Source organism: Elephantulus edwardii, unplaced genomic scaffold, assembly GCF_000299155.1.
Source record: "Elephantulus edwardii isolate Elephantulus edwardi_28Jun2011 unplaced genomic scaffold, EleEdw1.0 scaffold00033, whole genome shotgun sequence".
Taxonomy (NCBI): Eukaryota; Metazoa; Chordata; class Mammalia; order Macroscelidea; family Macroscelididae; genus Elephantulus; species Elephantulus edwardii.
This window is the reverse complement of record NW_006399783.1, coordinates 5939178-5958668: the sequence shown is the minus strand read 5'-3', so window position 1 is coordinate 5958668 and position 19491 is coordinate 5939178. Positions and strand designations below refer to the sequence as shown.

The 19491-nt window shown below is 43.0% G+C and overlaps 1 protein-coding gene across 2 annotated transcripts in view; it reads right to left on the bottom strand.

Annotated features, from left to right (window-relative positions):
• Nucleotides 1-19491, bottom strand: part of TENM2 (teneurin transmembrane protein 2) — a 1365940-nt gene that overhangs the window by 53982 nt on the left and 1292467 nt on the right. For both annotated transcript variants that reach the window (XM_006884325.1, XM_006884326.1), the window contains exons 20-23: nt 10441-10461; nt 6790-7022; nt 5418-5572; nt 3357-4231 (exon numbers count right to left, since the gene is read on the bottom strand). In XM_006884325.1, coding sequence (XP_006884387.1) covers nt 3357-4231; nt 5418-5572; nt 6790-7022; nt 10441-10461 — 1284 coding nt within the window. The remainder of the gene's footprint in view (nt 1-3356; nt 4232-5417; nt 5573-6789; nt 7023-10440; nt 10462-19491) is intronic.

Sequence of the window (19491 nt, the reverse complement as noted above, 5' to 3'; positions counted from 1 at the left end):
GTGAAGTCTCTCTCAGGGAGGAGTGATAGGGAATGGCAAAGGACACACTGACAAAGGAGATTAATCAGAACTGGTTTTGACAAGCACTGTGGCAATGGGACAATTAAAACAGACTTTCAAGGAAAAAAAAAGAAAAAGCGAAAAAGAAAAAAGGGAAAAAAGAGAGGAACGAACTGTGGGGGAGGGTAGAGAAAATAGTGCAACAATCAATGAATGGAAATCTAAAATCTCTGTAAATGTTCATTAAACTTAATAAAATTTAAAAAAGACATGCAATTACAACAACAATGGATTTGAGCATATCAGTGATTATAACGGGGAACTGAGACAGGGCAGCATTTCATTCTATTGTATATGGGATCCTCATGAGCAGAAATCAATTCCATAACAAGCCAACTCAACTCATTGCCATTGGTGAGGAACCAATGTAGCTGAACTTCAGTGGGTTTATAGGAGATTTCCCATCTTTCTTCCAAGGAGCCTCTGGTGGATGTGAACCACCAGAGAGGCGTGGCCTTTGGGTTAACGGTGCAACACCCTGTGGACTAGGCCACCAGAGCTTCCTTCAGTAGCAACTAGAAACAACAAAGGGCAGTAGTGGGTTTTTTGTGTTCTTGTTTATAAATTCCTACATTTTAGAAACGATTTGTGATCAATGTGCTTTACCTTCATATTTTATAGTCAGAAGGTATTTGAAAAGGAGAAAACAAAGCAAATCTAAATGTTTGGATACAGGATATGTAGCACGGTAGGGCCTCCACTTCCGGTTACCGCTAGGGACTGTGTGAAGGAGCTTCTGTCTGTGGGACTCAAGTAAGAACTTAATTCCACTGAATTTTCTGGACATTGATTGCCCAGCTGGCCTGTCTTTTTGTGAAAAGAAGTAGCAGGAGACATTTTCTACCCTCTGGGAACTGCTGTTGGGGCTGGAATCTCAGGGGTCATGGGGAGAAAAGCATGTTTTCTTGAACTTTGAAAGAAGATCCTAGCTGCCTACTGCTCTGCTAATATCTTTGATGGAGTAAGTATTTGTAGATCCAAGTTTCCTTGCAAATACATCTGTAGGAGCAAAAAGCTGTGGGTTCCAGTGAAGGGATCTTAATGGAACTGGACAAGGCTTGGTGGAGGTAGGGCTGGAGGCTTCTTTTGATTTTGTTATTCAGCATGTATTCATTGAGTACTTATGTGGAAGGTATTATTGAAAGCACTAGGAATATAGTCAGGAACAAAATGGGCCAAAATCTCATGTTCATGGTGTGTGCATCCTAGAAGGAGAGGACACAAATAACCAGAAATTAAAATACAGATGAGGTCAGGGATTAGATAGAGCTTCCTCTCTCTCCAAAATGCTAGCCAAAATGCTGTCCATGGGAGGATTTGTACCTCAGCTCACTACCAGGGTGTGAAGAAAGGAATTTCCCACCTTATGCTTTCATTGAAAGTGATATGTTTCTTAATAGCCTTTACTCTTTGGTGCCTGTCTTTTGCTGACTTTTAACTCTGTCCTGTAGAGTTCCAGCTATATATTCAAGGAGTCCCTGGGTGGTGAAAAAGGTAACAAACTCAGCTGCTAAACAAAAGAATATAATAAGGTCAAGTCCACCAGAGGAATCTCAGAAGAAAGGCCTGGTGATCTACTGAAAAACTAGAGGCTGAAAATTTAATGGAGAACAGTTCTACGCTGAACTACATAAGTCTCCATGAGGTGGAGTCAACTTGAAGGAGGACTGGTTTTAAACTTGGAATTAATGAAATCACTAAATATTTTTCAACTGAGGCGAGGCTACTATTGAAGTCAGACCCTTGCCTGCTCCATCTCACTCCATGAATGGAAATCAGGGGACACTCAGCTCTCATTGTTACAACACAGCTGACCCCCCATGGAGGGAACAGAAAGAATTCTTATTTCTCTGTCACACAGCTGCTGTTGGATTTATACTGCTAGAGAAGCGTGGCCTGTGGGTTAGCAGCCTGTTTATGGACTATTCCATCAGAGCTCCCCATCAGAGGGCAAAGCTCTGACAAACCCAACCCTGAAGCTTGCAGAGTCCTCCTGCAGACGAGATCCAGAGAGAGAGAAGATGCTGGGTGTGCATATCATCTCTTATATGGTAAGAGGTTGGAGGTATGCAAGTGGTGGTTATATACTCAGAATTGGTTTCTAATCAGAAAGTCCCAACAACAAGGCTCTAAGTCAGAATTGACTTAGCACTTAACAACAGCATTGTGACAACTAGATAGTATTTAGAGAGTGTTGTTAGGGGCAGAGTCACTGGTTGGTAAATTAAGACCAAGTCTCAGTACCCTGGAGGATGTTAGGGTGCATCAGAAGCCTAAGACTGACTTTTGCCCAAGAAGAAAGCCAGAGCTTAAGAGAGCAATCCTGAAAAGCCAAGAGGCTCCAGCAGGTGGCAATAGCTTCCTTTTGCATTCTCGCAAGCTTCTTGGCATACAAACAGGAAGTGAACATTCCTGGATTTAAGAGTGATCAACAATGAAGCCTCCTGTTTTTCTCTCCTTGTGCCCCTTTCTCACTATCAGCCCCCCCCCCCGCCCCTTAGTAAATTCTCTGCTAGCAGGGACATCTAGATAGAAGGCAAGCAGGGCTCCAAGTACAGAGGGGTTAATGTACTCCATCACCACCAAGGCAAGACAGATGCTTGCAAATTCCATCACACTCTGCATAAGCAATTGGGGAATCAAGCCTTGGCGGCTTCCTGCAACCAGCATCCCACCAGTTAATACCTGCAGCAGCAGGCAATTTGACCACGAGCTGCCTGCAGGAGCTAGGGAAAACAGCTTTTTGGCAAAACAAACAGCAGGGCTATTAAGTATGAGATAATTGTTAGGGGAAATATGACCAGCTCTCGCATCTTTTAATATACCTAGCACTTTATCTGTATTGATCTGCTTCTGCTAAGGAGGAAATTCAGAGTTTATCTACCTGTCTGTGCAATCAAGTGTGATGCTGGACTATTGGCAAATTACAGGCGTCCCACTGGGATCTTGCCTCTTAGGTTCTAATTTCCGCACCCATGGCAAACATGAATAATCAGCAAAGTTAATCAACACTTGATCTCCCAGGTGCTGTGCATGTCCAATATCCTGAAATTTGAATGGTAACAGGCAATGGGATTTCCAGACTCTTGTAAAGAGGATGTTCAGTATCAGAGACCTGTGAACTGTGTAGGAATCAGGGAGAAGGGACCAGACTGTTTTGAAGTAATAAGTAGACATTAAAGTCAGGAAGACCACAGGACTGACTAACCAAATTTAGAAGCTACATGGGCAGCCCATTCAGATGATAGTGAGGGCAGGGTAAGAGCTCTTGGGAGATACTTTCCAAAGCCACTTACTCATAGAAAATTGTCCACCCTGTTTCATCGCTCTTGGTGGCTAGAAGGCCAGTGTTGCCATCGTAGGTCATGAGGCCAAGCTCCAGGTTCTGTGTGGACACGACCTTGAGCCCTCCATTGGTGCCCACACTGAGGGTGATGATCTGATTGTCAGGCATGAGCAGGTGGCGGGGCATGCCACTGCTGTCCCGGCGGATCTTCAGAGAATTCCCATTATTGTCAATCAATTCCGTGACATCGTTGTCAGCGCTGTATGTGAAATTGTACAAATACTCCCCTGTCACGAGGCTCACAGTGTATTGGTGGATGCCATCGGCATTGAAAACGTACAATTCCTGCTCCCCAGGGGAAGCGGCCTCATACTGGTTGAAGGCGTTCAGAACTGGCTTGTTTTTGCTGACTGCCCGGATTCGGATATTTCCAAGGTCTGCGATGTAGATGGTGCCATCTGGAGCCACAGCCAAGGATGACGGGGAATTCAAGATCGCGTCCGTGGCGTAGGCATCATCTCCTGAGTAGCAGTTGCAGTTGACGTCATTTTTGCAGTCGCAATCCGAGGCTGCACCAGCCAACAGGCAGATCTCCCCGTTGGTTGTCACTTGGCGTAGACGATTAATCTTCTTCTCATCTGTCTCGGTGATGTAGAGGACCCCCGTGTGAGAAATGGCAATGGCACTGGCTGACTCCAGAGCCGAGTGGATGGCGAGCTTGCTGAGGGAATAGTCAATACCAGGGACCTGGCAGTGCATGGGGCGTCCCGCGATGATGCTGACTTGGTGGTTCTCAGTGATGCGAAGGATGACATTGTTCTCAAGGACATACAGGGAGTTATCCATGGGGTTGACAGCAAGGTCTGTTGGCCACTCCAGGCGAACCTGTGGATGACATGGCATCAGATAAAAGAACCACCACTAACATGTCTAAGGTTTAAATGTGTAGTACTAACTGGCTTGGTGTAGATGAAGATGTGAAGAAATGACCAAGTCTTTTAGTCATATGTTGTGGAAATGTCTGTAATGGACCCATGAACCCCTAACCTAGGCTGAGTTACTTGATGGAGAAGAAAAGAACACATAACAAACTTCTAGTATAATCTGTAATGGCTAGAAGAGGTTACCCGTTCTACCCTGTCAGTCCCCGATGATTGGAAGAGGCTTAGGGTTGTCCTGCACGGTCATACAGGTAGTGTACTGCACAAGGGGTCTGTATAATCCAGGTTGTAACCTGCTCACCGAGCCAGGGGCCTGTGGAAGCTCTGCTCATTCTAGGTAATTCACACAAAGGCTATGAAGGTGGTCCTGACACAAGGGCAGCCAAAGCACAGGTTGGCCAGTGAACTATGACTAGAATCTTCACTAGAGAAAAATGAACTGGACGAATACATGCCTCCTCTGTGGAACTGGAAATAAAAATCTCTGTAGCAAGTCATCGTTAGTTGTGGAATTTTGAGTTGAAATTTTATCAGGTTAACTGAAGGGTGAAAATACTCTTCTAGGAAGGGTGAATATATATATTCTAGGCTGGTTAAGATTCTAGATTATAAACCTAGGGGTTTTCCCTGTGGAACCTCCAAGTGAGCCTCTGTGCCTTGAAGAGCCCTGAATAACACCACACTTGGGGAACTATCGTGGAGTAACTCTGCTCTAGTTACTCCTGCACAAAGTAAAGGTTTATATAGTGAGGATGCAATCATTCCAGATTAACGGGGAAGTTCTGATTGACATATAACACTGCACAGAAGATTCTCAAACCTGCAATAATGATGGAGGAGAGAGGTAATTACACAGCAACTCCTACCCTGTAATCTACCATGGCTGGAGTGTGTCACTAGCTCCACTTTTCTGAGCAGGATTTCTCTTTCTCTCTCACCCCTGCTGCCTAACATTTCCCATTCTGCCTTGCTGTCTACTTTATCTCAGGTCTTCTCCCATCAAACCTAGGGCCTGTTTCTGTCTCTTCCCTTCTCACTCCACTTTCAACCCAAACTGGAGGCAGATGAGAGCTTCAGACAAAGAGCTAGATATTGCTTAGTAATGAGTACAATAAGAGAGAGAGTCCCACCTGGGCTACGTCCATGCTGGAGTCACAGCTCAAGGGTCGGACAGCAGTGAGGTCGTTGGAACCCAGCAGAGTGGAGATGATTCCATTCTGGTCCACCTTTCGTATCATGGTGGCGTCTACAAAGTACATGAGCCCATTCTTGTCTACTGCAATACCTGAACAAGACAAAGAATGTGAGTGTATTTCTCAGAGAGATGTAGGGATGAGGAATGGTGGAGGAGGTGGGGACACCGTGCTGCGCATGCTACTTAGACCAGGGACCCCGTTGGGCTGGATTAGTACTGTTCAGAACAGTGGTTCTCAACCTCTTTAGGCCAAATCCTTTTTCATGGTGCTTTTTTGAGTTCCTCGTAATTCCTGGGGTGCTGACTGCATCACCACTCACTCCTCTCCAACTGAAGAAAGTGTCCTGAGCTGCAAAGAGTGTGAGTGCTGCTCAGAAAAGAAATAATCTCACAGCTGCTCTGTTTCAACAAGAGTCATTTCCAAAGTTCATGGCTCTAAAATTATTGGTAAGAATTACTTGGAATATCCTTCACCACTGATTGCAACAATGAGGTTGAGAAACAATGATTCTTTCAGTCACAGACCTCCAATTCAAAATGTTTCCTCTGGGAAACATGCCCTAATGAAGCTCGGGCTCAGCTCAGCACGTCAATGCCCTGGGGGCACACTGGGCCTTAGCATTCCCCTGTCACAACAGGGCTGGGAAGACACCCACTTTTATTTCGTTTGCATCTTCTTGCCTGTCCCCAAGAACCAGGCTTTGCATGCGTCATCCATGCTTGCATCCTAGCTAAGAATTGCTAAGAATTGAACCCTCAAATGGTTAGGTTTTAAACTCTGAATATTTCTATTCTTTTCAAGCAGAGATGCATTGGTACCCCAAATTCCCCCCTTCCCCAATCCCTGGAAATGGTACCCACTCTTAATTCCTTTCATTTATGGAGCATTTAAAAAAATGCCAGGCATTGTGCTTAAAACTCTGTGTGCGTTATCTAACATGAGAGTGTGGGGGTGGTCGGAGGCCCCCGCTGGGCTGTTCTGTCTGCAGCCCACACAGCTGGCACACTGGCTGGGGAAGCCACCAGCTCCTTCTGTGTCTCGGTGACTGGCAGCAGTCAGAAATCTCTAGGCATCCATCTCCTATCCCACTTTCCATCTGTAGCATATGTGGGTGATAAGGTTTATGTCAAATAAATAAATAAGTTGTTTTTTTAAACACCCACCTACATCCTAATCCATCTATCACAGTTGAATTATTCAAGGGAAAGCTGTGTTTTGGACGGCGAGTCTCAGTTCGGTTCCAACAAGAAGTCAAACTGGCGGCAAGCTGTAATTGGAGTGGGAGTTTCTCCCTTGGGACTCTTACCCCTGGGGCTCATCAGGGTTGCATCAACAGCCTTCCCGCCGTCCCCACAGCGGGCTTCATCGAAAGGCAAGCACTGCTCTCCTGTCCCTGCCACCACTTCTGAGTTGCCAGCCAGGTCCTTGGCTCCACTCAGAGACTTGATGCGGTAGATTCGCCGACTGTTGGTGTCAGACACGTAGAGCGAGCCGGACACGGGATCCACTGCCAAGTAGTACTTATGTGCTGGGTTGTTGCTTTAGTGGGAAAAGCACAGGAGAAAGCAGGTGATATGCAGCTGACCTATGGACAGAAGGTGCTGACAACAACCCCAGCCGGCTCCTCCTCCCTCCTCTCACGTCTTTCCACTTTAGTGAACTGGAAAGAATCTAACACCATCATTTAGGATTTTAACATATCATGGCTTCTAATTGGATTTAAGCTCCTCATGCTACCGAGGAACTCACTGTCCCCCGTGATGCTAAAATAGTTTTATCAGCTGCCATGAGAGAGCCCACTGTGCTCCTGTTTCTATCAAGAGTATAGGTCTCAACTACATGTGTGTGACAGGTTGCCTCATTTCCCCTCCTTGGGTTTTGCATGTTCTCAACTGGGAGTTTAGAGCACCTCCATATGCCACGGTTCTCTTTTCTGTCTGTCTGGGCTCCTTTATTGCCTCCAATGCATTAGCACTGGGCCACCTGGGATTTTTCTAACTTTGTGGTGACATGGTCTGTAGATCCATCCCCACTTTCTACCCTAAGATCCTCACAACTGTACATCAATGTGTATACTAGCAAGGAGCCTTAGTGATGCAATGATTATGGGACCTAGTTAGTGGTCAAACTCACTAGCTGCTATGGGGTAGATGAGGCAGTTTGCTTCTGTAAAGATTTACAGCCTTGGGAATCCCATGGGGCAGTTTTACTCAGTCCTCTTGGGATCGCTATGAGTTAGGCTCAGCTTGTTGGCAGTGGGTTTGGCTTTTTGGGGGTACATATTAGCAAAGCTGCCATGTTAGTATAAGGAAATATGGCTATCTTGCTGGTATCATGTCCAGAATCTAAAATACCAAGAGAAGCAGCACAAGTTTCAAAATTTTAGGGGTGATAATGAGGTTGTAGGCATGAGTCAGGATCCACCAGGACCCCAAAACCACAGCAGGGGATGTACCACTCTGCAATGAGAAATGTCTTAGGAAGACATACATTTTAGAAACTAGAATCTGTTCTTCTGCCATGCTTCTAGTGGTTCTCATGTAATGCCAACTAGGACAAATTGGATTTATAGAATTGATGGAAATGCTTTGGTCTAAGACACAGATGGCTCTCAGCTCTATCTAGCTGCCCTAGACCACAGCAAGACTTGTAGAATTGGGAGAAATAGGTTAGAACTAAGACATAGGAAACTCTAAACTCAACTCCAATCCAATGAGCAGCCTCAGAACTTTTGGCTATACTTTGTGTTCATTTCCTTATTTGGTAAAAGAAAAAGTCAAATAGGGCCATTCCTAAAGTCCTCTGTGGTTCAAAATCCTGTAGACCTTCCTTTGGCAGAGTTAGCACTAGTTGGAGACTTGGCCCAGGTTGTGTGCTCATGTCATTTCCATAGTGGCTATGCAGGCAAGGAGTGAAGGCCTCTTGCCCCATGGTGTTAGACAAGGTTCGCTACCATCTGTCTCAAATGATCCGCATCAACCAGTCATTGGCAGTTATTTCTCAATTGTTCTTTTGATTTGGGGTTGGGTACAGAGGAGGTTACGGTGGTGATAGTGTTGCATCTGTTTGTCCTGTGAACATGAACTCATAAATTGCTAATTAAAAGACCACCATTTTGTGTTCTTCACTGACTTAGAAAAAGAATGAAGAGCTATTTTTAGGCACCACTTGTGAATCGAGACCATCTTTAATTCCAGCTTCTCCTCAGGTTGCTATTAAGGCACATAAGTGAACTAGAAGTCAAGGTCTTCCTAAAGTCCCAGCCTGGATAATATTTTAAAAGAGGAGGCTATCTGGGAGAAGGATGGGCAATCTCCTCCCGTGTGATGAGCTGCCTCTGAAAACCTGTCAGAGGGTCAGCTATGGGTTGGTTCCGACTCTATGGTACACAACAACAACAACAACAACAACAACAAGGTTATCTGGAGTCCTTTTCTTTCACTCCCTTCCCTTCTCATAATTTTCTTTCTTTTTTCAGCATTTTCTACCCCCCCTCGCCTATTAAGTTATAAGAGAATATCCACATATGAAAAACAAACTAGGGCAGAAAGGGAAAAATTCTTGCCATTTCTTAATTAGATGCTGCACTTTGTCACTCCAGGAACAGTAGCAGGGTGATCAACAGAAGGATCAGGGCATTGCTCATCTGTGCCTATCTACGAGCAAGATAATTAATTCTGAACTTTCTAGGGAGCTTGATTCAAGGAGGCTTTTCAAAATCAGTAGCAGAAGGGCAGGCGGTTGAGGTCTGTTCTTGCTGGGGGAGCCCATTCTTTGTTCATGGCCTGATACCTCCTTCTAGCAAGATTGTTAGGTGAGAAGCTCAGGTCAGATGGACAGCTGTGCTTTCACATCTGTGACCCTGGCAAAGGTCAGTAAGTGCTTGAAGAAGTGGGATTTCTCCCAAGACATTTCTGCTGCTTTGCAAAATTTAGCTCAAACAGGGTGTCTGCAATGCTACTCTGTCCTCCAGGGTTGCTGTGAGTTGGAATCGACTTGATGGCAGTGGGCTTGGTCTGGGTTGGCTTTGATAAGCAGTTGAAGGGGAGGACCTGAGAGCAAGATGCTAGAGGACTTTTCCTATGGATGCTGAAATTGTGTCCACTGTGATGGTCTGGTACAACTCTTCATTGAATTTTGATCTAATATTATGAAAAATCCCTACATAATTTTCATTCCAGGAAATGGAAATAAATACTCCCTAGTGTGTGGAAAGCAATTGCTTTGCTTTTTCTCTTCCACTTTTACATAAAATCAGGCTCTATTTCTTCCAGAAAGCTCATGCTACACCCCTGTCAGTGCACTGTCTGAATGTCTGCTCATAGGAACTCACTGTCTGTGGGAATTACACCAGGATGATTTCAAACGATAACCTTGGATCAGTCTAATGACAAAGGCTACCTCACCCTGGAGGACTCACTCTAGACCCTATTCCACTCAAAAATGATTTAATGCCATGGAAATTACCAATGCATCTGACTGTTGGATTCATTCTGACCAGCAGATTGGCAATTAACTGTTTTTTTAAAAAAATGACCATATATCCAGGGGAAAAAATCATTAATGAGTTGAAAATGAGTTTTTGACCCGTTTCCAGTTCATTAAAGCTTTTGTGAACCCAGTCCAGCATTTACAAAAGCCAGAAGTTTGTCTCAACTGTTTGGCCCAATTATGGACCGCACTGAGTGGTCGGGATAAGAGTTCGTGGAGGGTTCATTATCCTGCACTTACATCTCCTGGAAATTCTAATTACTGTCAGCTTATTTGGTTGCTTTTTGACTGCATTTCATAATTGCTAAAGCTTATCATATCCACAACACACAATTAGCACATAAAAAGTTACTATATTTGGTACATAAAAATATACAACATTACACAAGAAGCACGAAACAAAAAGCAAACACAGGAAGGCAAACGAACCATATCAAATTATATGGGAAAGAGGTCTTCGTCTTACCTATGTTTAAACTCTTTATTTCTTTATAGAAAGAAAACAGAAGGAAAAAAAGAACAAACAGTTAGCTGAAGAATTGATGATAAAGCAAACATAACATTTCTCTTTCTTGTATAATGGAACCCACAAAAAGGCAATTCTTCTTTTTTCTTTTTCTCCCCCTTCCAACTGACAGCTCCTGGCTCAGTTACTTGAGAAGTACTTCCAATTTTGGAGAAAACTGGGTTCTTGGGAAATTTGAACAAGAATTTGTTGAATTTCCTAGCCCAGTAGTTTGGGTGACATGACTAAGGTGGTTGTTGTTAGGTGCCATCGAGTCGAGTACAACCCATAGCGACCCTATGAACAACAGATCTGAACCCTGTCAGATTAAAGTGGCAACACAGGTGTTAAAATATAGACCTTCTGTCTAAGGAAAGGATGGTACCTATTGATTGGTCATTAATGGCTGCCGGGAGTGCAGTAGATAGAATAATTTCAAAGCCAAACTCAGCTCCACCATAAAGAAAGGTTGTGACTCATTTGCAATGTCTGCTCTGGCGGGGTGTGAGAAGGGAGCCTGTTGTCACCTGTGCAAATTATGGATACAGTACAGGGTGACAGGGCAGAGTCAACATCCCTCACTTCTAAACTCATGCAGTTTTGGGAAGCCTCCTGACCCTGCACCACACCGTCATTCTCTCTTCCCAACTCATTCACTCAAGCAGGACCCCAGCTAGTCATTATTTTGTACAGGTTCAGCACTCTAGTGACATTTAGAAATAAAATTCATATGTAGGAATACCGTCTTGTAATTGGAACCAAAGGCTCCAGTTACTATTCTTTTTCTAGGAAAAGTTTTACCGGGTTTTCTTTTGAGAACAAAAGTACATTTCGTTGTCAATAGGAAATGGTTGAATAAGAGACATTAGGCTCTCAAGTAAGAATTGTTCCCCATTCTGGAAGCATCTAGGCCAAGATGTAAGGAGCCCTTGACCCTCTATCCCTTCTCCTCACTAAGGAAGGGGGCTTCAGAGCAAGGCAAAGAGGGTTTGACGCCTTGATTCCTGTGGAGGTGTAGTTCAGGTCTCTGCCGGGGGCTATCATTAGTGGTGGGTTTGCACAGGGATTACATTTTTATATTTTATTTCAACGTGTTAGTTTTTGCAAAAAAAAAAAGTTAATTAAATGATGCTGATAACTCCTGAGCTCTGACTGACATAGTGCAATTTAAGATTCATTCTGCAAAGCATGGCGTGTCAGGGTGGCAGCCGGGAATTCTCGCGTCTATTTTATATTGCTTAATGAAAGTGAAATGTTATCTGCCACCAGTGGTAGTCATATTTGGCTCTTAATTATTGCAATATCAATTCTACTTCTTCTTCTTCTTCTTTTTTTTTTTTAGTGAAGATTTTGTGAAAAGACTGGATGGGATTTGGGCCCGCAGACCTAACCTACTTCTTTCTGAGGAACATCTGCTTTGAGTTGATTAATAAAATATCTAGGTTGGGGGAGGGAATAGGCCAAGCAAGGGGAGGGACTCAGGTCATTGGAGAGTGGGAGTGACCACATGAATATGAGTTTTGGAGAAAGTCTGAGGCCGCAACTACTCCAGTCCAGGGCTATTGTCAGGGTGGAGGCTTGTTGTTGGTGGGTGATGCCGAGTCAGTTCCAACTAATAGCAACCCATGAGCAACAAAAAGAAACACCACCTAGTGCTGTGCTGGCCTCACCACCCCTGCTGCATGGAGACCACTGCTGCAGTCACTGTGTCAATCTATTTAATTTAAGGTCTCCCTTGTTTTCCCGTCCTGTTTTACCAAGCATGTTGTCCTTCTCTGGGAATTGGCTTCTCCTTATAACATACATGAAGTACACACATCTAAGGAGTATTGTGGCTGCCCTTCTTCCCAGACAGATTTGTTTGTTCTTGTGGCAATCCATGGTATAGTCAATAACCTTTGCCAGCACCAGAATTCAAAGCATCAGTTCTTCAATTTTCTTTATTCATTGTTCAGCTTTCACTTGCATATGAAGCAATTGAAAATACCATGGCTTGGGCACAACTTAATCATCAAAGGAGCATCTTTGCTTTTCAACACATGAAAGAGGTCCTTTGCAGCCCACTTGCCCAATGCAGTTTGCCATTTGATTTCATGACTGCTGCGTCCACGGGTGCTGATTGTAGATCTAAGTGGAATGAAATCTTTGACATTGCTTTTTACTCCATTTATCAAAAATTTTCTTATTGGTCCAGATGTGGACCTTACCAGACAACCAACCAACAAACAAATATCATCAATCTGGGCTAAAGCTCTCCCGGGCAAAGAAGCATAGGTGACCTACTTAAAAGTGACAGACCACGGCCTTAATAACACAGCACTTTAGGCACACCCTCGAGAAAAAGCATTGGTCAGATGTCAAGAATTGAGATGGATTAGCTCTTCACACCACAGAGTCTCAACTGCCCCTGTGAGAAGCCTTCAGGGGGCTCTCCCAGCATTCGCAGCTTGTCTCACAGTGTTGGCATGCCGGCTTTTGATTTATGCTTGTGTGTTTGTCCTCCTCCTCCTGTGAGCAGGGCATGACTTACTCATCTCTGAATAACTGATAACTGAGTAGTGGGCTCAGCAGAGAGGAAGGGCTGAGAAAATGGGTTCTTGAGTTGTGAAAGGAAGGAATAAGCCTGCCTCCTGTGGTGCTGGGCAGACACTGCTCTGGACCGTCGTCAGTTCTTTATGCTCTGTTCAGAATTACGAAGCTGCCCCTGCTCACTGCTACAAATGTGGGGACAGTGGCTGTTCTCAATCATGAACCTCAATGTACTTTTCTGTAAAATGGGACTTAACATCCATCTCTAAATAATGCATATAAGTAGCACAGGTGGATTTACCACAAAAGGAAGAAAACTTAAAACTTCAGGTTACTTCTGCTCAGTTTATGCGATTTTGGTAAAACTTCCAAAAATGTAGATGTTTTAACTTGTATCATTTGAGATTGCTCTCTCTACTTTAACTCCTTCTCTGTCCTATAATATGATGGCTCCAGGTTGTGAAGTTATTATTAGGCATTTGTTCCACCTTTGAGTTGGACTAAAGGACCGCTGAGTTGAGGATATATTTAGTTTAGGATTAGACGGATATGTTTACGTGGTTTGCAGTTCCTTCAGCACCTGGTTGAACTACTGCTTGCTATTCTGACATAGGAAAGATTTCAGGAAGGTTCTCGGCTCCCTGTGTTGATATTCTCACTGTATTACAGGTTTGCAGTGTCCACTGTAAAACTTATATTTCACTATTACAAGGAAAACACCAATGAAAAAATGTTTCATTAGCATCAACTCAAGGAGTGATTAGATGATTCACTGTCCAAGAAAACTTGAAACATTAACTATACTAAGAAAGAAATTTTATAGAGGGTTTCTCAAGCTTCACAACTCCTACAATTGTAAAGTCTGAAGTAGAAAGAAAACATTCTAAGTAATTTTTGATTCCCTATACTGGAGAAAAACCTAAGTATCTTCTCACTCTTCGCATAATAATGAAACTACAAAGTGATTGTCATATTAAAACAATCAAAGCATGTGCATCCCAAAAGCGTAGGAAACACGTCTCCTAAAAGTGTGATGGCAGTTACTTAATAAAAAATATGTTCTTTGTTTGGATTTTGTGATGTTTGTGCTAATTGTTAACTTTTTAAAATTTGCAGTTTGTTTTGTTTTCTTACCCTAAATAAATATTCACTTTCATTCCTTATTTGTTATCTGTATTCTTTTTTTTTTTATATTTCCTCCATCATCATGCCCCAAATATAAAAGTTTCAGGCTCATGAAATGTAGATCTGGCCTTGGAAAAAAGTTTTAAAAATAATACCATGCACTGCCCCAAATTTGGTGGGGTTACTGCTATCCTTTTTTTTTTTTATTATGTTATATTTTTCTTTTCTGTCCCCCAGCCTCAGATCTCTACCTCACAGGCTAAGTGTGTGTATTATGTAATGGTTATTGCTATTAGGTGTTGTCCTATTGCTTCTGACCCCTAGGAACTCTATGTGACAGAGTAGAACTGTCCCAGTTTTCTAGGCTGTAATCTTTACAGGAACAGACCTCAAGGTCTCTCAGTTGCAAAGCCCCTGGGTTAGAGTCTTTTGGTTTAGCAGTCAAATGATTTACCAGCAGCCACTGCCTGGCCTCCCTTATTTCTTGACTCCAGTTCTGTAACTAAAGTCTTATTTCTTCCTGAACATTCTACCTTGGTATCAAGCAGGGCCTGTCCTGGTTGAAATTCTGGATAAACAGAGCGTTATTGCTGTTATTATGTGCCGTTGAGTCGCCTGAGACCCATGGTGACCTTATGTACAACAGCTCTGAACCCTGCCCTGTCCTGAGCCAGTCCCACTGATTCAGACACACTTACCCCCATTTACTTATTACCCCATTACCCCAGTTACTGTATCAATCCATCTCATCTGGGGTCTTCCTTTCCTGCTCTGTCACTCCACACTTCTGAGCATAATGTCCTTTTCCAAGGACTGGTCCCTCCTGGCCATGTGCCCAAAGTATATGAGATGGAGCTTCAAAATCCTAGCCTCCAAGGAGAAATTTGGTTTCACCTTCTCCAAGAAAGACCTATTTATTTTCTTGGTAGTCCATGGTACGTTCAAGACTCTTCTCCAGCACCGCCACCTGAAGGCATCAATAAAGTGTACCTATGGTAATACTTATTTCCAGTTTTTGATGCCATTGTCCTCAGTGTTTGGGTCCCTCTTTCCCCATGGCTTTCTCCCATTCTGCCCTTAAATTTGGGTTGGACAATTTCCTTCCCTGAGGACACGATGCCCTTGACTCATCTCCAAAACACCACCAAAAACTCAGCATGGGGAAGTGTTCGAGTTGGAAGAAAAGATATATTATAATAAAATTTCATGTCTGGAATATTACAATGATTAGAATGTCAAATATTATTGAAGGTGTGACATTTCCATGTTTATGAAAAGGAGAATATGTCAAGAAAAGACAGACACACCATCCTAGATGTGATCATTTGCTGCCTTATATTGGGGTTCAGTTCCTAAGACATCTTCTGCTGGGTGACTGAGGAGAGATGAAAGATTTTCAGTGGAAAAAAAATCACACTAAAATGTTAGTGCGTAGAAAAGGACATTCTCCTCCCCACGGCTTGGGTTTTCCAAAGACCATCTAAGAGAGAAATGGCCATAAGAAGGGAAATGAGCTGCAAAACGGACGTTGCCAATGTCCTGAAAACAGATGGAATTGGAGCATACAGGTGGTAACCATTTTACCAATAGGAAGGCTCTTTCTAGCATCTGAAGTTTTTCAAGAGTGCAGTAGTCTGTCCTTGAATATTTTGGACAGGCAAGGGAAGGATGGTGGGAGAGAGATATGGGGTGGGGGCACACATTGAAATAGGCTGCCAATACTGAGACTCAGCTCCGAGGCAGGTAAGTGAGATAGGGATGGGCACTGAATCCCAAAACTGCATAATTCAGCTGCCAACTCACAATGGAGAAAAGACATAAGCAAGACAGGTCTTTCCCTCCCTCCTTCCTCCCTTTGCTGCTTTCTGTTTTGAAGAGAGGGGATTGACAGCCCTTTGTTTTCAGGTATGTAGTGGGAAGAAAAAGAAGAATCAAACCGGTGTTCTTGTAAAAGCTTAACTTCTAATCGGCTCTGGGTACCTGCTCGAGGAAAGCAAGAACAAGTTCGAAGGTGGTTTAAAAAGGATAAAACAAAAATCACATAACTGTCTAGAGAAATTGGGAGTTATGCTGCTTGAAGTCCCCTGCTTCAAGGGACTCAATATCACCAGATGCGTGTGGTGTTCCTTACTCTGAACATGAGTGGGCTGAAAGCTCATGACATTTTGTGGTCACGGTAGCTTGACTGACATGAAATCAAGGACCATTTCCTGTGAAAGAGCTGGATGAGACTGAGGAAGAACCCATGTATTTGAAATGTGGTGTTAGCAAAGAATACTAAATATATCAGTGTCTCTGAGACACTGGTCTGTGTCTCCATGAATTTAAGCACATGTCTTGGGTACCTAAGATGACAAAGTTGTCTATGCTAGAGAAGTTCACACACTAGGAATTGACAAAAATAACTAGAACAGGGAAAAAGGCAGTAACTGTTGTCAACAATAATGGAAAATCAGAGAATGAAGTGACTCAGAAGGAGGAAAGGAGAATTTTAGCTTTCTAGAAGTGGGGACCCTTAAACGGAACCCTAACGGTGAGCATGATGAGGTAGATTTGTCTGGGAAGTTAACTGGACACAGAGGAGGCAGCACGGGAGGTTTGCCTGGAGGGAGACATGTGCAAATTGTAGTCTAACTCTGAGCATTCAGTGTAGTGAAGCTTGCAGAAATCCAAACCAGATTCAGAAGACTATGACCGTGCACTGAGGTTTATTACTGCTGCTGTCAGATGGATCATAGTTGAAAGCATATTTATCATATTTTATTGATTGTGCAAAGACATCCAATGGTGAGGATCATAACAGATTATAGGTAACATTGTGAAGAAGGGGAATTCCATAACGCTTAACCTGCACAAATACCAAGAGGCAATTGTTTGAACAAACAAGGGGTTACTACGTAGTTTAAAGTCAGGCAGGGTGCATGTCAGGGTTGAATTCTTCTAATCTGTTTATTTAATTTGTATGCTGAACAAATAAGCTGAGAAAATGGACTAAATGAAGAAAAACCCAGCATGAGAATGAAGAAGGAAGTCTAGTCAACATCTTGTGATATGCTGATGACACAACTTTGCTTGATGAAACGGAAGAGGAATTGAAGTTTCACATTACTTACTGAAGAAGATCAAAGGCCAAAGCTTTCAGTGTGGATTACATTTCAACACAAATAAAACAAAAATCCTCATAAATGAACAAATATACAACATCATGGAAAGTGGAGGAAAAGACAGAGGTTATCAAGAATTAAATTTTACTTGAGCCCACCATCAGTGTTCATGGAAACAACATCCCAGGAATCAATGTTTTACTACAGTGGGGAAATCTGTTCCAAAAGACCTCTGTAAAGCACTAAATGGCAAAGGTATTACCTTGAGGATTAAGGTGAATCTGACCCAAGCTATGGTATTTTCAACTGCCTCATATGCATGCAAAAGCTTGACAATGAATAAGGATGACTAAACTATCTATTTGAAATATGGTATTCGCTAAGAATCCTAAATGTATCAAGTACTTCTAGAAGAATGAACAAATCTTTCTTGGAATAAGTGCAACCAGAATGCTCTTTAGAAGTAAGCATGGCAACACTTTATCTCATGTATTCTGGACATGTTATCTGGAAGGACCAGTTTCTAGAGAAGGACATCACGCTGGTTAATTAAAAAAGGAATACTCTCAAAAAGATGAATTGATATGATGTCGGCAACAGTGAGCTCCAACAGCAACACGTGAAGGGTTTCATTCTATCTGTCTTGGTTGCTATGAGCTGCTATGTGCTGTTATGAGTTGGAAGCAACTCAATGTCACTTAACAACAATGTGAGGCACAATAGGAAGAGCAGTGGCAAAATGACAAATATCAGATTAAAGAATTGGACCCTCTCTTTCCGTCTGCCTTGAAAAGCACAGTGCTATCTCTATCCCAGTCCCTGTATCCTCCTATAGCTCTCTGTTATCTACAGGATATCTGAGAAAGAGGCTTTCCTAGGATTAAAGATGGAAAAACAACCTCAAAAAAACAACTTTTGGAAGTGTTCTAGGGATACTTATTATACGATATGCAATGAGGCAGTTTAGGGCTTACACAGCCTCTTCAATTTCTCTTCCACCTTTTCTCTAATGGCTCATGTTTTGTGCATTCACTAGGGGAATGTTTTTCTCTTGGAAACCTTCCTACATCATTTTACTCCACCCTGTGAATGTAGGACTGCCTCCCCGCGTGTGTGTATGCTCGTTGGTTTCTGGATCTTCCAGAACACTCACACTGTTTTGCTGGGTGAACGCCTTCAGTATCCTCAGCTCATCTCAGGGCTGGGATCACCACCGAGCTTAGTACCTGCCTGCTGACCCACTCAGACTGCAACCTTCTTGGGGTGAAGCTGGTGTTTCTTTTTTCCCTTTGACCTATTCTGATACATCTTGTCCTATTGGTACAGTAGATTAAGTATTGGGATGTTAACTGAGAGGTTAGCCATTCAAACCCGCTGAGAACTTCCCTATAAGATTTACAGCTTCTGTAACTTGATGAAGAGTTGCCATGAGCTGGAATTGATTTGATAGCCATGAGTAAATCTCTTGTGGAGTATCTAGTGGTACAAACATTTAACAGGCTTGGCTAATAACTGAAAGGTTTGAGTTCACCTAGAGGCATCTTAGAAGACATGGCAATCTACTGAAAGGTCTGACACGGAAAACACAGAGCACAGTTCTCCCTGGACAACCACAAGGCCACCATGACTAGGCATTTATGTGATGAGAACGGTCTTCAAATGCATGTTGCAGTCGTGTCCCCTAAGATCTCCTCCAAAACACCCTTTTGCAACTCACTTTCCTGATATTAGCTAGGTTATTTCCTGGTTTTTGTAGGTTTTTTTTTCCTGCTCGAGTACTTATCCAATGCAGCCCTCCGCCGCCCCCAGATCATCACACAGTGAACCAGATCGTCCCATGGTGAATCTCACTATTTAGATCCCCACAGTCAGAGAGGGTACTCTGATTGTGTTATCTAAATATCTTCTCACCCCACCAACTTATCTTACCCTGTTAGATGTTTCTTAAAGCCCTCAATAATACTTGAAATTAGTTTTTATTTGTTCACCTAATTAGCCTGTAAGTTTCTCATCATAGTATGAACATCCCAAGAGCTAGACTTTTTGCTTGTTTCCTACTTTTCTTCAGCCAGTCAGTCACACAAATATGTGCTAAATGCACATTGTATACACTCAGAACATATATGCTGAGTGAACCTTCTTGTCTCTCCAATTTGTATGTATAGATTTCTCTGGGTTTAGTGAAGTGGAGGAGTCAATATTCTTGGGAAGAGAGAATTCCCCAGAGCTTTTAGAACCAATATTTCCCAGCACA